Source organism: Bison bison, unplaced genomic scaffold (assembly GCF_000754665.1).
Source record: "Bison bison bison isolate TAMUID 2011002044 unplaced genomic scaffold, Bison_UMD1.0 scf7180017863790, whole genome shotgun sequence".
Taxonomy (NCBI): Eukaryota; Metazoa; Chordata; class Mammalia; order Artiodactyla; family Bovidae; genus Bison; species Bison bison.
The window spans coordinates 183,762-204,382 of NW_011494362.1; the positions used below are offsets into that span (position 1 = coordinate 183,762).

At 34.8% G+C, this 20,621-nt stretch overlaps 1 protein-coding gene across 1 annotated transcript in view; it reads right to left on the reverse strand.

Moving 5' to 3' along the window:
- Positions 1–20,621, reverse strand: part of UBE2K (ubiquitin-conjugating enzyme E2K) — a 75,562-nt gene that overhangs the window by 24,995 nt on the left and 29,946 nt on the right. The window contains exons 2-3 of the mRNA XM_010833564.1: positions 4,564–4,657; positions 332–390 (exon numbers count right to left, since the gene is read on the reverse strand). Of these exons, the coding sequence (XP_010831866.1) occupies positions 332–390; positions 4,564–4,657 (153 nt within the window). The remainder of the gene's footprint in view (positions 1–331; positions 391–4,563; positions 4,658–20,621) is intronic.

Genomic DNA, 20,621 nt, shown 5'->3' on the forward strand with positions numbered 1-20,621 from the left:
AAAAAAATATATATATATATATATATATATATTTCTTTGAGGCAAATAAAAATTTGTATAAGATTCTCTAAATTTGGGACACTGCAAGTTTTACCAGACCTAGAATTTAAGCCATTGTCAGATATAGATCTTGTTCTGTCTAGATACATTACTAGCTGCCTCTAAGTAAGCTTGCTTTTCATTCTAATTCCAGAAGCAAACTGTTTGCCATTACCTGAAACCCTGTCCACACCAAATTTACACAGCAAACACACACACATACAAACTAGAGTATATATTAATTAAATGAACCAAGAAATATAGTTCATACATAAAAATGGGCTTACAATACCTTAGGGGGATTAAATGGATATGTTTCTGGTATTTTAATCTCTAGTTGATATCTTCCTCCTAAAAAATGGGGAAAACAGAAAGTTAAGAATGTTGCTTGCCTCAAATATGTGAAGCCAAATACAGTGATAGAACTTTTCAAAACATATACTATTTTATATTCAATTACAACAGATTCACTTTAAAGTTGAAACCCAAAAAGGAAACAGACAAAATATTACTAGTTTTTAATTTAAAGGTCACTTAAAGCACACAGAATACCCATTTTATACAACTGATATTAGCTTATCAGTGAATAATCGGACTAGAGATGGATGAATACATTAAATCTGTAGACAATCCAATGCCAAAGACTTCACTGGAACAATTACGGAGTACAGGTTCTATCTGCTTTTGCTTCCTTTAGTCCACACTGATAAAAGCTGCTAAATAAGACAAAAAAATGGAAAGAAAAAAGGAAAGACGGTAGGGAAGTATAAAGGCATAGAAGGGACAGAGAATAAAGATACACAGATTATGCCATAAACTGAAAAAATCTGTATCAAGCTGGTTCTCTCAAATGTGAAACTGTCTCAAACTTTTATTTGGGACATAAAATGCCAATATTTCTTGTTAAAATTTAAAAAACAAAATTCAACAATAAGACAAGAGGTAGGCACAAAGACAAAAACCTACTCTCTTCCTCTAAATAGGTATATAAAATGCAAAACTTTACAAAAAGATTGTTCTCAACAGTAATATATACACAGTAGGCAACATACTGGTATGAAGTTATCTTGAGCAACTAGCAGCTAAACAGGGTATTTTTTAAAAAAAGTTTATCTAGCTTTCCATACTAAGATATTAAAAGGGAGGATAACTGTCCCTCAGGAAACTCTGAAGGGGGTGGGGTGTCTTGCACTGGACTTCAGACTGGATTTGAGTCCTAACTCTAAAGAAACTTCTAATTCTAAAATTTTATGTTCCATTAACATAGAGTATTTACCATTCCAAAATATAACAAACAAAACTGTGCCAGTGAAATAGTTATAACTACATCTTGGATTTGCTTCAAAATAATCAAGCAAATTAGATCAAAGACTGGCCATGAATTGATAGTTATTAACACTGGCTGATGAGTACATGGAAGTTTCATTATACCATTTGCCTTCTGTATGTATCTGAAATTTTCCATAATAATAAGTAATAAAATACAAATAGTAACTGTGCACTAGGAACACTATCGATTTCAAAATTCTATACACTCAATGCTCAGTATATCCTTCACTTCTTTCACTGTTAGGAATGAATGAATGCCGATCTGAGAATGAAAAGAGTAATTCACTTGGTACCACTTTCTTCGCCCTTTTTGGTTCCAATTCTTCTTTTCTTGCTTATTCTTTTTAATAGAATCTCAGACTGACTGATATACAAGTAGAACTAGATGCCTGAAGCACAGAGGATGTGACAGCAGTGAAACAGGAAGGAAAGAAGCCAAAAAGAAACAAAAGAAAAAGAGGTAAGAGAAGAGGACCTCAGGAAATTTTTGTGTACACAGAGATAACTTTATGTTCAGTTATAAATGTCAGCTTCAAATATAGGAATAATAAATTTGGCCTGAGTAATATGCACAGTCTTCTTTTTCCTTCCTATGAACTTTACTTTTTTCCATTAATTTCAAATTACTGTCTCTATAACCTTTCATATAAGGTTTTTCCTTCTTGAATGTCCAAAACAATCTCTTAGGAGCAGTATGAGAGCCCTGAAATACTACAGAAATAATGCTGGACCCTAGAGTCCCCCAAATCCTATTTCTACTCCATATGCTGTTAGTATGCTCTGTCTTGCATTATTTGACAACTTCAATATACAATCAATACAGCATTAACCAGAACATTATTTGATATACATCAGAACAACATAACTAAGAAAGCTTTATAATATTCAATAACTATATTACTATCGTAACAGCTTTCACTATAAAATATTTACTTCTTGAAGAATAGCTTTTAATATTAAACATCTTTAATCTTTAAATTTAACTTAGTCCAAAGGGAAGCTGGGGTAGCAGTGAGATTTTTTTTTTAAACATCAAGAATGACTCTGTAAATTTAAAACAGCTCTTAGGGAGAAAGGCTCAAGAACTAAATTGTTCCTTTGCCACTGAGCCATTAAGGCAAAAGAAGAAAACTGAGGTAACATATACAATAACATGGTCATTTTAACTCAATCTGATTACTTTCTACACTACATAAAATAGCTGCCTGATTTCGTAATGATGGCTATTAACAATTTAACATTCCCATGTAGACTTTTGTCTTAGCTATTGAGATTAAAAAAAAAACACCCTCAAAATTTATCAAGAGCCCTGAGATACACATTATCAAAATATTTTATTCCATTCATGTTGCAAAAAAAGTATTAAGCTAATGCCCTCAAATGATGCTTTTCTTAAACAAAATGAACCTCTCTTCAATAGTTTTATGAGAATACAATTTAATCTACTTCAAATACATATCCAAGAAGCATATTAAAACTAGTGTTATCAAACATTAATGTCTCAGTGGCAGCAGCAGAAATAAGCACTTAAAAATTATCAAGCTTGTTTCTAACTAATGAATGTGGTATAGTTATAACTTAATCATCCTGCAAGTAAGTGTGTATTGTCCAATTTTTAAAAACTTCATGTACCTTCACTAACAGTTGCTAAGAAAGTAACAAACTCTCTGTCTAGTTCAGGAGCTCTCTTGTTTATAAATATCAATTTACTGGAAGAGCTGCAGGGTGATAATGCTACTGTCCTACTATCTTTTAAAAACACATCTAAACAACCTAAAAAAAGTAATTCAAGAATAGTTATAGTGTATGCCTTCAGAAGAAGCTAGTATATCATAAATAACATATGCTACTAAGGACGAACTTGATTTTTGCAAGGTAACTCAAGATCTCTTCTCCAGCTAACAACTGTCAAAAGGACTACATGAATAGCCATTCATGAAAGAATCCAGATGAGGCCTGGCATATAGGAGGCACTATAAAAAATTAAGTCAGTCTAGAAATGGCTCATATGAACTATAAAACAAAAAACAAAATTGTATCATTTCAGATTTGGTAGAATGTGCTAAGGATATTTTAGGGACTTTAAAAATTCAAATGAAAACAGAAAAATAGTCTAGGACGCTGAATTTTTCTGAAAAACTTTAAGTTATTGTTCATTACAGAACCACTACATTCGAGAGAGACATCACTGTCACTTCCATCAGTCAATCCTGTTTTATTCAAGATTAGAAAGAGATTAGAAAAAAAGGCTTTAGAGTCATAGGCTATTAGGGACTCAAATCCCAGCTGTGCAGCTTAGATGTCTTTAACAGTTACTTAACTTTCCTGAGCTTAAGTTTCTTCATCTATGAAACAGTGATAACTGTACTTACCTCATAAGATATGTTTTAAGGACTGAATGAGAAAAGACACATAAACCTCAAAATAAGTAAGAACTCAATAAATGCTACTACTACAAACAATATTACATGACTTCTATCAAATATGTGAATGCCTCTTATATGCAAGAATCTTGGCTATGCCATATAAACTCAAATATATAATAATATTCACTACTGAAGATCTGCCTAATGAGTGAATAAAAAGCTTACAAAGCTCCTTTCCGTATCTTACCACCCCAATTCCATGGTCTAAAGTATAAAGATTTAGTTTGTCAACAGAGTTCAGGAAAGCTGCCTCCTTTCTTTTCTATATGCCTTGAAATGATCACTTAAAGCTTTCCTGAATAAAGAAAGTTAAATATTTGAATACAGCCTGTATAAAGACATATGAGTGAATTACATGCTAAATGACAAACAGGGAAGAGGAACTTTGCTTTAAAAAATAAACAAGTCAGAAATTTAAGACAAAATTTGTTACAGATACCATATGAAGGGTAACTGAGAGTTCATGTAAGTTAAATGTTTAACATGTAGATGTAAATTTAATTTTACACTGTTAAATTCTAACATAATATAACCTGTAGCTTAGCTCTACTAAATCGGTTTTGGGAAAAGAAAAAAGTTAGCTAAAATTCAGTAAGAAAAATCGGTCTAGGTAAGTATCTAAATTTATTATTTAAAAACTGCTGTATATATCCTTAAGCCAAATGAAGTTACCTTCCGTGTAGTTTATAAATGCTTAAGACTTTTCTGATTTAGTGTTTCAGATAAGTTCTAATACGCACAATATTTTGATACAGAAAAAAGTACTTGCCTTCATATGGTGTGTCTGGAGGTCCTGCTATTTCTCCTCTTAATTCTGTAAAATTCTCATCTACAAGATCTACTTTAATTTGATTTTTGCTCGTCTTAAAAATAAACAGAAAATAAATGTTAGTTATATCAGCAAGGAAAAAAACCTATTTTTATTAAAGTATTACCTATAAAAATTTTTTGAAACCCGTTCTTTCATAAGCTTATCTACTCTAGTAAAAATAATATTCTGTAATTTTCAAGAACGTAATGAGCCAATCTGAAGAATACTTAAAACAAAAACACTAACAAAATTTAACTGCAATGTTTTTAACGACATTATGCCATTTTGAATAATAGTACAATGTCCTATTGACTTTATTATAGGAATGTTTAGAGAAAAATAGCTAACACCTATTTTATACCTGCCAAATTCATGTGTATTAGATCCAAAGTGATAATTCTATTCATCTATAGATGAACACTGCCATTTGATACCCTGGGCTACATGGGTTCGAAAACAAACAGAAAATTCAGGGTCATTATAAACTCATTTAGGCTATACACTCTCATTAAATTTCTAGGTGTGTAGGTTAACTGAAAATATTACACCATCAAGCAGGACAATGAAAGCCCTAAGTGTCTAGTTAATCCCTTTCCACACAATTTCCTGAAGCCTAAATGCCTCACTAGAATTTCCAATGCCTTCCTCAATCTGTTTTTCTGCTTAGTTTACTTCAGTGGCAATTACTTACTTTTCAAAACAGATTTTTATATTATATTTATCTACATCTACTATATTTTGTACATTTCTCAAAGTACTGTCATATCAATCTTATCACTTCAATCTCTCAATGATCTTTAACAATCCATTCTCATAGTAAATAATGACTGTGATTCAGAAAACCCTCCAGTGGGATTCACTTCAGTGGTCACATGTACTTGCTTGCAAATAGGCTCTCTACTTAGATTTTGTAACCTTCACTAGTATCTTATTGGTCTGTTCACCTAACACAACAATCCTCCCCTTTTCTCAATTTTTAAAACCGTAATTCCTCAAAATACAGGTTTTGTTTTCATTTTTTGGTTAGGATTTAAATATTTATCTACATTTAGTTATTTTGTGGGGCTTCCCATATGGTAAAGAATCCACCTGCCAAGCAGGAGACTCAAGTTCGATCCCTGGGTCAGGAAGAGTCCCTGGAGAAGGAAACAGCAAGCCACTCCAGTATTCTTGCCTGGGAAATCATCTCATGGACAGAGAAGCCTGACAGGCTACAACCCTGGGGTCACAAAGAGTCAGCTACAACTTAGCGACTAAACAACTTACTTTGTACTTCACACTTTATACCTAAGTGACACATGTACTCTTACAAAAGACAGCCCCATAAGATTTTAAAAGAAAATTTTTGCTTTTCAACATACCTCTTAACCTTGATTACTAGATGGAAAAATGTAAGAATTATTAAAGTCCTTAACTGCCCCCATCCCAAAAGAAGATACCATCATTTTCACTTTTTCTAAACAATTTGGTATTGAATGTTAAGTACAGAAAAAATATAACTTTAAAACCCAAATTTTAAAGATTTTATGTGACTTTTATCTTATTTTTAATAAGAATATAGGATTAAAAATCTTACTTTATGCATTTTAAATAGAATTAGATTCACAACCATTTCTGCATTTGAGATTAAAGTATTTCATATTTTTCTGAAGATAATTTTACCCCCAAATTAGATTTAATTATAAATATGCATAATAGGGAACTTATTCCTATGCCCTAAAAAAAAAAAGTCATTCATTATCATCTTTGATATCTGCAGAAGAGGATGAAATGTACAACTTTAGTAATGGTAAAATACTTTGTTGAGTAAGAACAGGAATGAAGAAGGTTAAAATGAAAATCAGAGGTATTAGATGTTCACTGACCAATTTAAGAAGCCAAAAGTGTAACTTACAGAATCTATTTTTCTCCCTTAAGACTTCTAAGGAAAACAACAGTAAATGGATCTTGCAAATCATGAATACTTTCAAAGTTCTCTATAGCATCCCACAATATCTGCTTCCCCCAAAGAAGTAAATAACCCTAAAACCGCAGGATACTAAAGGACACTCTTACACTAAAGTTTGAGGAAGGGTTGAAAGCAGTAACAAATTAGAAAAGTTGCCCTGCAAATTGCCCCAATTGTCTGATCAGTAAAATGCTAAAGAATTATTAACTGTCATACCTCTATCCTTATTTCTGCCCTCATTTCCCCCCAAATTATAACTCAGAGAAAAATGGGTCTTATTTTTTGCACTCCAGGGAAAGAAAACTTTGTGTATAAAAATTTACCACAAAAGCTCAAGAAAATACGTCACCATGATGAATCCCATTATAAAGAAGTACTTGGTTCTAGAGTTGGTTTTTATGGTAAGTTAAAGATGAAGACTTTTCACAGCTTAATTTTTATGTCATGCCAATTATTCTTTATTACATTCATACTCTAATGCAAACATCCAGTACTCCACAATCCAAAACTCCAAGACCACTGTCCACACAAACTAATTTAAAATCCCACTTTAAGACTCAGAACTATAAGGGAGAAAGACAGAAAATAGCAAAATGACAGACAATATTTTTAAAAATCATAGCTTTTGGATTCAGACAGAAAGGAGTTTATTTCCAGTTCTGCCAGTTACTTGTGATGTTAATTCAGGTATGTCACTTACCATCTAACTCTCAATTTTATTATAAAATGAGAATATACTTCAGAATTAAATGAAAATTTCCTGGATAGAAGTAGCACACATATCCTTCCCTTAAAAATATTAATTACAAAAACCTTTAGATTTCAAGCCCTGCTTTATAAAATTTATTTCACAGGCCTGTTTTCAAACTAGGAATGGAAACTGTAATTTCTAAAAATAAAATTACATGTTTCTAAATTTTAATGACCAAAACCACCAGAGAGGCTGAGGCTTTCGGATAAAACCTTAAAGAATGCTACTATCATTATACATTTTTTCTGAGGACAGCTGGAAGGTGCTTTACTATACTTTCTTCTCCCAACTCATCTAAACACACAGTGGAACCTCTAGTTCTCTTGATTTTTCTGACGTTTCCTTATGGCTCCAATACATTTCCAACACATAAAAGGAAAAGAGATGAAAAGAAGCCACAGCTCCTAATAAACAATTTTAAAATAAACTATTTTATTGATATAACATGCATGAAGTGTACAAAACAGTACATAATACTGAAGTTAATCTGGAAGCGGTATATAAACGAACATTACTGCTAATAAGCAACAGTGCAGAATTTAAAGCAATTCTGGTAGATTCTCAAAACCAAGTCTCTTGATGAACTGACATCATCAAAATCACAAAATCTTTCAAATACTTCCTGGGATCTACTACATATTATATCTCAAATGTCAGTAAGTAAGTAAGTAACAACTAAGTAACAAAACCAAGCCCTTGCCCACTTGGAGCTTACATTCTCCTGTGAAAAACTAAAAACTGAAGGATTTTATCACAAAAGCACAAAGTATAAAGCTACTTTTGTTTAACTTGTTTAAAACTCATTAGCTACCTGAGTCTGAGCCAAGTTAAATAACCACTCTGTACCTCAGTTTCATCCTCAGTCAACTGCAGATTATAATAGGACCTACCATATACAGTCACGGGGGAATTTAATGAATACAGCACTAATAATGCCAAACAAATGCTTAAATGTATAGTAGTCACTTAACACTGCAATATGTTGACTTTTGATGATGATGCTGGAGCAGAAAACTTTGAAACTGTACTTTAAAGGGCTAATTTATCACATTAGCCTCTCTTCTATTTATTCTGGGGAAAGTTTTCTAAAATACAATTTAAATCCAAATTTCAGATAAGCAAATATAATTCTAAATGACCCCTGAAGTTACTGATAATTCTCATATGCTATTTAAAAGTTTGTTCCCTTGACAAATCACAATTACCAAATTCAGGAACACTGCTTATTACTATCATGTAAATAAATGTAAAATTCAATGCTTCCTTATTTGTTGGAAATAAGGCTTAAAAGATTTAACAGTTGCCATTATTTTCTCATAATTTAACATAAATAACATGTTTTCCCCACTATTCCAGGGCTCAAGAAAACAGATTTCTACCTTCTAAGCAATTAAAAACCTGAAGCTTAGGACATATCATATTTCCAAAGCAGGGCTGATATGGAAACTTGAGAGACTAGAGAAACTAAGAAACTAAGAAAAATGGGAAATTGAGGCCATGGGGCTGCATTAGTGGTACTTACAAAAGACAAATTCTAGACAAGGGCTGTCCAACAGAAACAGAACATAAACCACAAATGTACTTTACTTTTTTCCAGTTTTTCATAAGTGACTGTATTTTTTAAAATTGAGGTATATAGTTGATTTACAATGTTGTGCTAACTTCTGGTATACAGCAAAATCATCCAGCTATACATATATACTCTTTTTCATATTCTGTCCCATTGTGGCTTATTACAGGATATTTAACATTGTTATTACCTGTGTTAAATGGTAGGACCTTGTTTTATCTTTTTATATGCAGCAGCTTGTATCTATTAATCCCAAACTCCCAATTTATCCACCCCCCTCTTTTGATAACTGTAAGTTTGTACACTATGTCTGAAAGTCTGTTTTTATTTTGTAAATAAGTTCATTTGCCTTTTTTTTTTTTTGACCACGCCATGCATGTTGTGGGATCTTAGTTCCCCAATCAGGTATTGAACTTGGGTCTCCTCAATGAAAGCATAGAGTCCTAACCACTTGACCACTAGGGAATTCAATATTTTTAACTTTTTTTTTTAGGTCCCACCTGTAAGTGGTATAAAATGATATTTCTCTGACTTCATTTAGTGTGATAATCTCTAGGTCTATCCATGTTGCTGCAAATGGCATTATTTCATTCTTTTAATTGCTGAGTAGTATTCCATCATGTGTGTGTATGTATACATATATGTATCTCACATCTCTTTTATCCATTCATCTGTTGATGGACAACAAGGCTACTACCAGGTCTTGCATATTGTAAATACTGGGTTGGCTAAAAAGTTCCTTCAATTTTTAAGTAAAAATAAAAGACATTTTTCATCTTCACCAAGAACTTTATTGAACAATGCATTCACCATTTTGTTTCACTACCTTCTGCCATTTTTCAGGCAGCTTCATAATACCATCTTCCCAAAACTTTTTCTTTTTGAACAAAAACTTCCAGGTGCTTTTTACAGTCTCAGGGAACTGTAATATTCATTAAAGAGAATTTTGTAAAGACCAAAATAAATGGAAATCTGAAGGTGAAAGGTCTGGTGAAAATGGCAGATGAACCAGAACTTTCCAGCCAAGCTGTAACAGTTTTTGCCTGGTCAACAAATAAACGAACAGTCTTGTGTTAGTCTGATGAAAGATTATGCATTTTCTGTTAATTAATTTCAGACACTTCTGTTGACTGCTAGTTTCAGTTGGTCTCAATGGTAGAAGTACATGTTGGAATTAATCATTTAGTTTTCCAGAAGGAGCTCAAAACAGAAGACTCCCTTTCCAATCCTAGCATATACATCACCTTCTTTGGATGAAGACTGGCCTTTAATGTGGTTGGTGGTGGTTCATTTCACCTGCCCCACAATCTATTTATGCTTCACATTATTGTACTGTATCTCCTTTTCACCACCCGTCACAATTTGTTTTAAAAACGAAATGTTTTCCTTACAAGTAGAAAATTGCACATGGAAATATGGTCAACAAATTTTTTTTTTGCTTAACTATGCTATACCCCAAACCAAAGTGATCAATACCATAACCAAGCTGTTGTAAATGATTTTTAATGCTTGATTTGGGTATTTTGAATATACTGGCTATCTCCAGCCTGGCATAACGTTGGTTATTCTCAATTAATACCTTGATTTGATCGCTATCAACTTCAACTGCTCTACCTGACCACTGAGCATTGGCCAGCAAGAAATCTCCAGCCAGAATCTTCACAAGCCACTTTTGACACATTCGATTAGTCACAGCACCTTCTCCATACACTGAACAAATCTTTTTTTCTTTCAGTTGCATTTTTACCTTTCTTGAAATAATAAAGCACAATATACTGAAAATGTTACTTTTTTCTTCCATCTTCAATATTAAAATGACTACACAAAAATTCACCAATTCTGACTTTTTTTAATGCACACTGATATGACAACTGTCACAATACAATCTAAAATGTTTCAAATTAAGTTAAAGACAACTAAGCGCTACTAGAGCCGCCTTACCCAAAACCGAATCAAATTTTTAGCCAACCCAACAGTGCTGTTATGAACACTGGGGTGCATGGATCTTTTTGTACGATAGTTCTGTCTGGATACATGCCCAGGAATGGGATTGCTAGATCATATGCCATCTCCATTTTCAATTTTTTAAGGAACCTCCATACTGTTCTCCATTGCGGCTGCATCAATTTACATTCACACTAGTAATAGAAAGGAGGGTTCTTTTTTCTCCACACCCTCTCCTACAAATTTATAATTTGTAGATTTTTAAATGATGGCCAATTCTAACTGGTGTGAGGTTAAACTTCAGTGCAGTTTTAGTTTGTATTTCTCTTAATAATTAACAATGTTGACCATTCCGTGTGCCCACTGGTAATCTGTATGTTTTCTTTAGAGAAATGGCTACTTTAGGTTTTCTACCCATTTTTCAAAACTGGGTTTTTGTTGTTGTTGTTAGTGAGCTGTTTGTATATTTTGGAAATTAAGCCCTTGTCAGCTCCATCATTTGCAAATATTTCTCGTAGTCCATAAGTGGTTTTTTTGCTTTCTTAATGGTTTTCTTTGCTATACAAGCTTATAAATTTGATCAGTTCCCACTTGTTTATTTTTGCTCTTATTTCTTTTGCCTTTGGGAGACTGACCTAAGAAAACACTGATATGATTTATGTCAGAGAACGTTTTACCTATGTTCTCTTATAGGAGTTTTATAGTATCGTGTCTTATATTTAAGTCTTTAAGCCATTTTGAGTTTATTTTTGTGTATGCTGTGAGAGTGTTCCATAAACGCATTTTTAAATTTTGTAGTAATCACATTAACAAGAGTAAAAGGAAACAGGAGAAATTAACTTTAATATTGACTTCCAACATATTAAAAATTATCATTTTAACATGTCATTAAAATTTCGGAAACATTTCACATTTTATAATACTAAGTCTTCAAGATCCAGCGTCTAATTTACAATTACAAAACATTTAGATTTGGAATGGCCACACTTCAAGTGTTCCAAAGCCACATGTGACAGCCAGATTGACAGAAACAGGAAGTAAAATATTGGTTTCTGGGGAAGGACGGGAAAATGAGAAGAACCTATTAATGGGTAATGATCCTTTTGGGGATGATGAGAATATTCTGGACTGGTAATAGATGCACAACCCTATGAATATACTAAAAATCACTGAATTATTCAAAAGAGTAGTTTTTTTTTTTTTTAATTTGAAGGAAAAATTGTCACACATAGCTAGTGGGTGCAGTGCAGCTCCAGAGAACCAGGAAGTAGTAGCCTCTCCAATTACAACAGTGTGCCATTAAAATTTTACTTTCTGGACTGTTGTCATCACACTTGACACAATCTAGATGCAGAATAATTAAGGTTCTGAACCTACTAGTTTCATGAATATTTACTGAGTACCCACTATCTACAAAGCAAATAGGTACTGGTGGTAAAAGCATCAACAGCAATGTTCTCTAACATAACCTAAAGCCATAAACAAATTTTCATTCTAAGGTATTACACAGCAAGTTAATTTTTTTGACATAATCACAATAGTAAAAGATGTTTATCAATTTTCACAATCCACAGTCAAAAAATAAGTTATATAATTTTTAAAAGAAGTGTAGGATACTAGGAGAGTCATGAAGAAGATTCTCTGAGGAAACCATCATTAAAGATTAATTTAGGTAAGGCCAATGATAGCATTTCAGGCAGAAAGTTCATCCTGTAGAAAACAGAGGCAAAGAAGGACTTGACATGTGTAGGAACTGAAACACCACCAATGTGACTAAAATACACAGAATAAAAACGCAGGGGAAAAAAAGAGCAGAAATGAGGAAGGCAATAGCCAGATTATGCAGGGTCATGAAGAACAGTGAGAAAAACAGTTGTGGCATGACAAACAGGTTTGGGTCTTTTAAAACAACTTGTCTGTATTGGGAGGGAAATGCCTGGAGAGAGATTAAAGTAGATACCCAGGAAAAGGTTAGGAATCCAGTGAGAATTATTAGATAGTTCACTGAGATGAAGAGAAGTAGCTGAATTAAGAGAGGCAGGAGATAAAATATATAGGACTTAGCTATTACAAACTGCAAGTGTATGATCTTAAAGAGGGAAACAAGGATCGCTCTTATGGTTTTGATTTTCCACTGGGTGGATGGTAAAACAACTAAGATGAGGAAACATGAAATTGAGGGGTCAGACAGAAAATTAAAAAGGGAAAGAGAGAAGAGAAAATAAAAGAAGAGAGGAAGAGAGAAAATAAAAAATTCCATTTTAGACATGCTGAAAAAAGATGTCTACAAAAATCCAAAATGTCAAGTAGACAGACGAAAATTCAGAGTGATCTGGGCTGATGATATGGTGAGCAAGAGGAAAATTCAGGATCATCTGTTATCACTGGCACCAAAGAAAGAAAAATGTTTCAAAGAGTAGCTAATGTTGCTGAGAGATTAATAATAATAATAGCTACTATACCTTATAAGTTGTATCCGGATTTATTTGTAATAATTCATTTAATCCTCATAATAATTTCATGTGTCTACCAATAAGGAAACTAAGACACAAAGAGATCACACAAAACTAATAATCAGCAAAGGCTGGTTCCAAAAGTGACGTAGGAGCCACAGCACATACTATTTCATTATCATCAATTACATGATGCCCCGCTGTTTGCCAATCAAAAAAAAAATTTATACTATGACACAATTTTTATCATTTAGAATTTTTATTTTACACAAATTCAAAGAAACTTTAGATTTTACATACATCACTCTTAAGACTACATAAAGAAAAATAAGCAAACATTATTTTCTTCGCAGTGAAAGCCTAAACATGTACACACACAATTCTGAAAACACACACAAGACACTGGCAATGAGGGGTAGGAATCCCTTAGGGTAGGAAAAAAAAGAACTATGAATCTGAGATAAATGAGAGGCTATGGTGCTGTTTGAAAGACACACACATATAACTTTTGTTACAGAACACTTTTAAAAGCCTGATGGACAGCAACAGGAAAGTGAAAAGATGAAAGCACCCATTATACCTGGTCGTACATGAAAGGTGAGGGAGTGAAGGGCAGTGATTAGAGAACTCTTCCAAACACTGACCGTAAAAGGGGAGTGAGAAACAAGGCAGGAGTTTGGACAGAGAAAGAGGCAGAAGGTTGATTTTCTTCACAACACAGCCATGAGGCAGTATGTTTAAATGCTCAGGGGACAGCTATGGTAGAGGGCTGAGAAATTAAAAATAAGGACGACAGATAATGTAACAAAGAAGGTGGGATGGCTAGAATGGGTGAAATCCTGAATGAGAATAATAAATATCCAAACTGAAAATCAACTACTCTTAAATCCAGAAACTGGAAGTTACAGGCTCAACCACTGGCCCCAAAACAGAGATAAATGGGCAGAAAAGGAGAATCAAACCAGAACAAAAGATCACAAGCATCTCTTCTTGAACCATTACCAAAGAATGAAAACCTAAATTATAGTTGACGTTGCTGGAGGCACAGTGGGGATAAGTTTAAGAGTGAAAAACTTTCAGAAGACTACCACTTTTTTGAAGTTTTACCTCCAGGATTCCTACAAGGTTTTCTGAGAGAAGATCAGAGAAAACTCCTTTCAAGATTCTGGCAAGGGAAGGGAGAAAGAAGCCATTTTTCTCATTTAGAAATAAACCCAGAGTATTCGGTTCTTCCTAACAAGGCCTGCCCTCCTCAAGAGAAACTATTTTGCCAGAGCGTAACATCAACTGGGGTTTTAACAGATTCAACCCATCTGAGAGAGGGGCAATATCCTCCAGCCCCCTCTAGCCTGACACCTATAGCTACTGCAAATAGTAAATACAGCCCAATTACTAGCCAGATAAAACATAAAAGCTCACACTAAAGGCCTACTTACATAATTCTTTTATCAGATACACGTGCCTCACTTTCAAGAAGAAAATTACAAGGTACACTAAAACACAAAAAACACAGTTTAAAAAGGCTGAGCAAGCATCAGAACCAGACTCAGATATGGCAGAAGTGTGGGAATTAGACCTGAAATTTAAAACTATGACTAACATGCTAAGCTCTCTAACAGAAAGAGCTGCTGCTGCTGCTGCTAAGTCGCTTCAGTCATGTCCGACTGTGCGACCCCATAGACGGCAGCCCACCAGGCTCCCCCGTCCCTGGGATTCTCCAGGCAAGAACACTGGAGTGGGTTGCCATTTCCTTCTCCAATGCGTGCAAGTGAAGTCGCTCAGTCGTGTCCGACCCTCAGCAACCTCATGGACTGCAGCCTAGCAGGCTCCTCCGTCCATGGGATTTTCCAGGCAAGAGTACTAGAGTGGGGTGCCATTGCCTTCTCCAAGAAAGAGCTGACAACATCCAAAACAGATAGATAATGTAAGGAGATAGACGGAAACTCTAAGGATTAAAAGTAAATGCTAGAAATCAAAAACATTGTCTAACCAATAAAAAATTGCTTTTGATAAACTCGTGAGTACCTAAACATGGAGAAAGAAACAGTGAGCTAGAAGAAATGTCAATAAATGTCCAAAGCTGAAATAACAGTAATGGGAATACCAGAAGAAGAAGAAAAGAAGAAATATTTGAAGCAATAATAAACTGAGAATTCCCCTAAATTAATGATAGATACCAAATCACAGATTCAGGAAACAAAGAGTTCAAACCAAGCTAAACCTCCCCAAAATCGATACCAAAGTGTACTGTTGTTGTTGTTGTTTAGCCGCTAAGTCGTGTCCAACTCTGAGACCCCACGGACTGTAGCCCACCAGGCTCCTCTGTCCATGGGATTTCCAAGGTAAGAGTAACATTCAAACTGAAGAAAATCAAAACAAAGAAAACATCTTGAAAGAAGCGAAAGGAAAAAAGGCACCTTGCCTACAAAGGACTGCTCTACATTAGAGTTCTCTTTAGAATTCATGAAAACTACATGAAAACCCTGATATATTTCAAATGTTAAAAAAAAAAGCCCCCTAAAATTCAGCACCCATTTATGATAAAAACTCTTCCAAAAATGGGCATAGAAGAAACTTACCTCAACATAATAAAGGCCCTATACAACAAACCCACAGCAAGCAAGCATTATTCTCAACAGTGAAAAACTGAAAGCATTCCCTCTAAGATCAGGAACAAGACAAGGGTGTTGACTCTCTCCACTATTATTCAACATAGGTTTGGAAGTCCTAGCTATGGCAATCAGAGAAGAAAAAGAATTACAAGGAATCCATATTGGAAAAGAACAAGTAAAATTCTCACTTTACGCAGATGACATGATACTATACATAGAAAACCCTAAAGATACTATCACAAATTTATTAGAGCTAATCAGTGACTTCAGTAAAGTCACAGGTTACAAAACCAATACATAGTAAGTACTTGCATTTCTATACATTAACAATAAAAAATCAGAAAGAGAAATTAAGGAATCAATCCCATTTACCATCACAACAAAAAGAACAAAATACCTAGGAATAAACCTACCTAATGAGACAAAAGTGCTGTAGACAGAAAAACTGTAAGACACTGATGAAAGAAATCAAAGATGACTGTAACAGGTGGAGATATTCCACGTTCCTGGGCAGGAAGAATCAATACTGTGGACATGACTATACTACCAGATGTACCCTACAGATTTAATGCAATTCCTATCAAACTACCAATGGCATTTTTCACAGAATCAGAACAAAAAATTTCACAATTCGTATGGAAACACAAAAGACCCCAAATAGCCAAGGCAATCTTGAGAAAAAAGAATGGAACTGGAGGAATCAACTTTCCTAACTTCAGACTATACTACAAAGCTATAGTCATCCAGGCAGTATGATACTGGCACAAAAACAGAAATACAGACCAATGGAACAAGAGAGAAAGCCCAGAGATAAACCCATTCACTTATGGGTACCTTATCTTTGACAAAGGAGGCAAGAATATACGACGGGGAAAAGACAGGCTCTTCAGTAAGTGGTGCTGGGAGAACTGGACAGTTACATGTAAAAGAATGAAACTAGAACACTTCCTAACACCATACACAAAGATAAACTCAAAATGGACTAAAGACCTAAATGTAAGACCAGAAACTATAAACCTCTTAGAGAAAACATAGGCAGAACATAAACCACAGCAAGATCCTCTATGACCCACCTAACAGAGTAATGGAAATAAAAACAAAAATAAACAAGTGGGACAGAATTAAACATAAAAGCTTTTGCACAGCAAAGGAAACTATAAACAAGGTGAAAAGACAACCCTCAGACTGGGAGAAAATAACAGCAAATGAAACAACTGACAAAGGATTAATTTCCAAATTATACAAGCAGCTCATACAACTCAATACCAGATAAACAAACAACTCAATCAAAAATCAGGCAAAAAAAAAAAAAATCAGGCAAAAGACCTAAACAGATATTTCTCCAAAGAAGACATACACATGGCTAATAGACACATGAAAAGATACTCAACATCGCTCATCACTCAGAGAAATACAAATCAAAACTACAATGAGATATTATTACCTCACCCTGGTCAGAATGACCGTCATCAAAAAATTCACAAACAATAAATGCTGGAGAGGGTGTGGAGGAAAGGGAACCCTCTTGCACTGTTGGTGGCATGTAAACTGATAAGTCACCACGGAAGACAGCATGTAGATTCCTCAAAAACTGGGAGTAGAACTACCATATAACCCAGCAAGCCCACTACCAGGCATATACCTTGAGGAAGTCAAACTCCAAAACGGCACATGTACCCCAATGTTCACTGCAGTACTAGGGTAACAGCTAGGACAAGGAAGCAACCTAGATGTCCGTCAACAGGTGAATGGATAAAGAAACTGTTGTACATACGTACAATGGAATATTAGTCATAAAAAAGAGCACATTTGAATCAGTTCTAATGAGGTGGATGAACCTAGAGCCTATTATACAGACTGAAGTAAGATAGAGGAGGAAACCCACAAGTATCATATACAGGGAATCTAGAAAGATGGCACCAATGAACCTATCATAGGGCAGCAGTGGAGACGTAGCACAGAAAGCAGACTTAGGGAGACAGGAGGGGTGGGGAGGAGGAGAGGGCGGGAGGAATGAAGATACCCACATGGAAGCATATACACTTCCATATGCAAAACAGACAACTAATGAGAATTTGCTATACGACTCAGGGAAGTCAAACTAGGGCTCTGTAACAACCTAGAGGTGGGAAGGCGTGGGAGGTGGGAGGGCAGTTCCAAGGCGGGGGACATATATATACTTATGACTGGCTCACGTTGATGTATAGGGAGGCCAACACAATAATGTGAAGCAAGTATCCTTCAATTAAAAATAAATTTAAAAAAAGAAAGAAGTCCCACAAACCTAGATTTTAATACACAATAAAATTATCCCTCAGAAATCAAGAATAAAGACATTTCAGACAAACATAAAATTGAGGGACTCTGTTGCCAGCAGACCTGCTTTACAAGAAATGTTACAAGAAATTTTTCAGAAAGAAGGGTAATGATATAGATCAGAAACTTTAAATGTATATAAAGAAAGGAACAGCATTATGAAAGGAATAAATGAAGATAAAATAAAACATGTACTACCTATGAAGTAATGTAACATTATTTGGAGGAGCACTTTTTTTTTGGCTACACCACACAGCTTGTGGGATCTTAAGTTTCCCACTAGGGATGGAACCCAGGACCCTGGCAGTGGAAGCATGGAGTCCTAATCACTGGACCACTAGGGATTTTCCAGGAGAGCACTTTAAAGTAAGTGTATATGGCACATTCAAGGCTAACTACTAGAAAAGCTTTTTTAAAAAAGCACAATTGCTATGCTAAGAAGAAAAAAGCCAGAATGATATAAAATAATCAATTAAAGCAAGATAAGGTAGAAAAGAATGGAAGGTGAAAGAACAAGGCAAGGAACAGAAAACCATTTAAAAAATACGGTAGGCACTAATCGAACTGAATCAATGATAATCTTAAATGTCAATGGTATAAATATAATAATACAATATACTACTGAAGTGGGTAAAAAAAGATTCAACTTTATGTTGTCCGTAAAAATCACACTTTAAATACAAAGACAAAGATACAATAGCAATAAAGGAAAAAAAACTGAAAGTCGAAAAACAAAACACAAAAGAAAAGCTTTGCGACAAAGAATTGTCAACAACCTCTTGAATATGACACCAAAACATAGGCAACAAAAGTAAAAATAAAATGGATTACATCAAGATGAAAAACTTCTGTGTATCAAAGGATACAATCAACAGAGTGAAAAGGCAAACTATGGAATGGGAGAAAATATTTGCAAATCATATAAATGACAAGTCATTAGTATCCAAAATACATAAAGAGCTCCTGAACTCAACAACCAAAAACAAACCACCTATTTTAAAAATGGGCAAAAAACTCAAACAGATTATTTCTCCACACAATATACAAATGGTCATCAAGCAAATAAAAAGAGGCTCAACATCACTACATAACTACCATTAGGAAAATGCAAATCAAAACCACAAGATACTACTTCACATCCACTGAGATGGCCACTATGAAAAAAAAAAATGGAAATAACAAGAGTTTGCAAGGATGTGGAGAAATTGGAACCCTGAGCACTGCTGGCAGGAACAAAAAATGGTGCAGCCACAATGGAAAACAGTATGGTTCATCAAAAAATTGAAAACAAAACTGTGATGTGATCCAGCAATTCCACTTTTGGGTATATACTCATGAGAAATGAGACAGGGTCTCAAATAAGAAAATCTGCACACTCTTGTTCACAGCATTATTCAAAAAACCAAAAGGGAGAAGCTACCTGTCTACTGGCAGATGAATAAACAAAATGTGGTCTATAAATACAATGGAATATTATCTAGCTCTAAAAAAATCTGACATGTGCTACAGAATAGATGCACCTTGAGGACATCATACTAAGTGAAATCCATCACAGAAAGATAAATATTGTATGACTTTACTTAGAGTCAGAAAGTAAAATGGTAATTGCCCAGGCTAGGGAAAGAGAGGAAAAAGGAGTTATTATCCACTGGGTACAGAGTTTCAGTTTTGCTAGATGAAAACATTCTGAAGATTGGATACACAGCAATGTGAATGGTTAAGACAGTAAATTTTGTGTGTATTTTATCACAAATTTGGGGAAAAAATAGAAGGATGGAGAAAAGTATACTATGTTCAGATCAGATAAGTCGCTCAGTCGTGTCCAACTCTTTGCGACCCCATGAATCGCAGCACACCAGGCCTCCCTGTCCATCACCAACTCCCGGAGTTCACCCAGACTCACGTCCATTGAGTCGGTGATGCCATCCAGCCATCTCATCCTCTGTCGTCCCCTTCTCCTCCTGCCCCCAATCCCTCCCAGCATCACAGTCTTTTCCAATGAGTCAACTCTTCGCATGAGGTGGCCAAAGTACTAGAGTTTCAGCTTTAGCATCAAGCTTTAGCATCCTTCCAAAGAAATCCCAGGGCTGATCTCCTTCAGAATGGACTGGTTGGATCTCCTTGCAGTCCAAGGGACTCTCCAGAGTCTTCTCCAACACCACAGTTCAAAAGCATCAATTCTTCGGCACTCAGCCTTCTTCACAGGCCAACTCTCACATCCATATATGACCACAGGGAAAACCATAGCCTTGACTAGATGAACCTTTGTTGGCAAAGTAATGTCTCTGCTTTTGAATATGCTATCTAGGTTGGGCATAACTTTCCTTCCAAGGAGTAAGCGTCTTTTAATTTCATGGCTGCAGTCACCATCTGCAGTGATTTTGGAGCCCAAAAAGTCTGACACTGTTTCCACTGTTTGCCC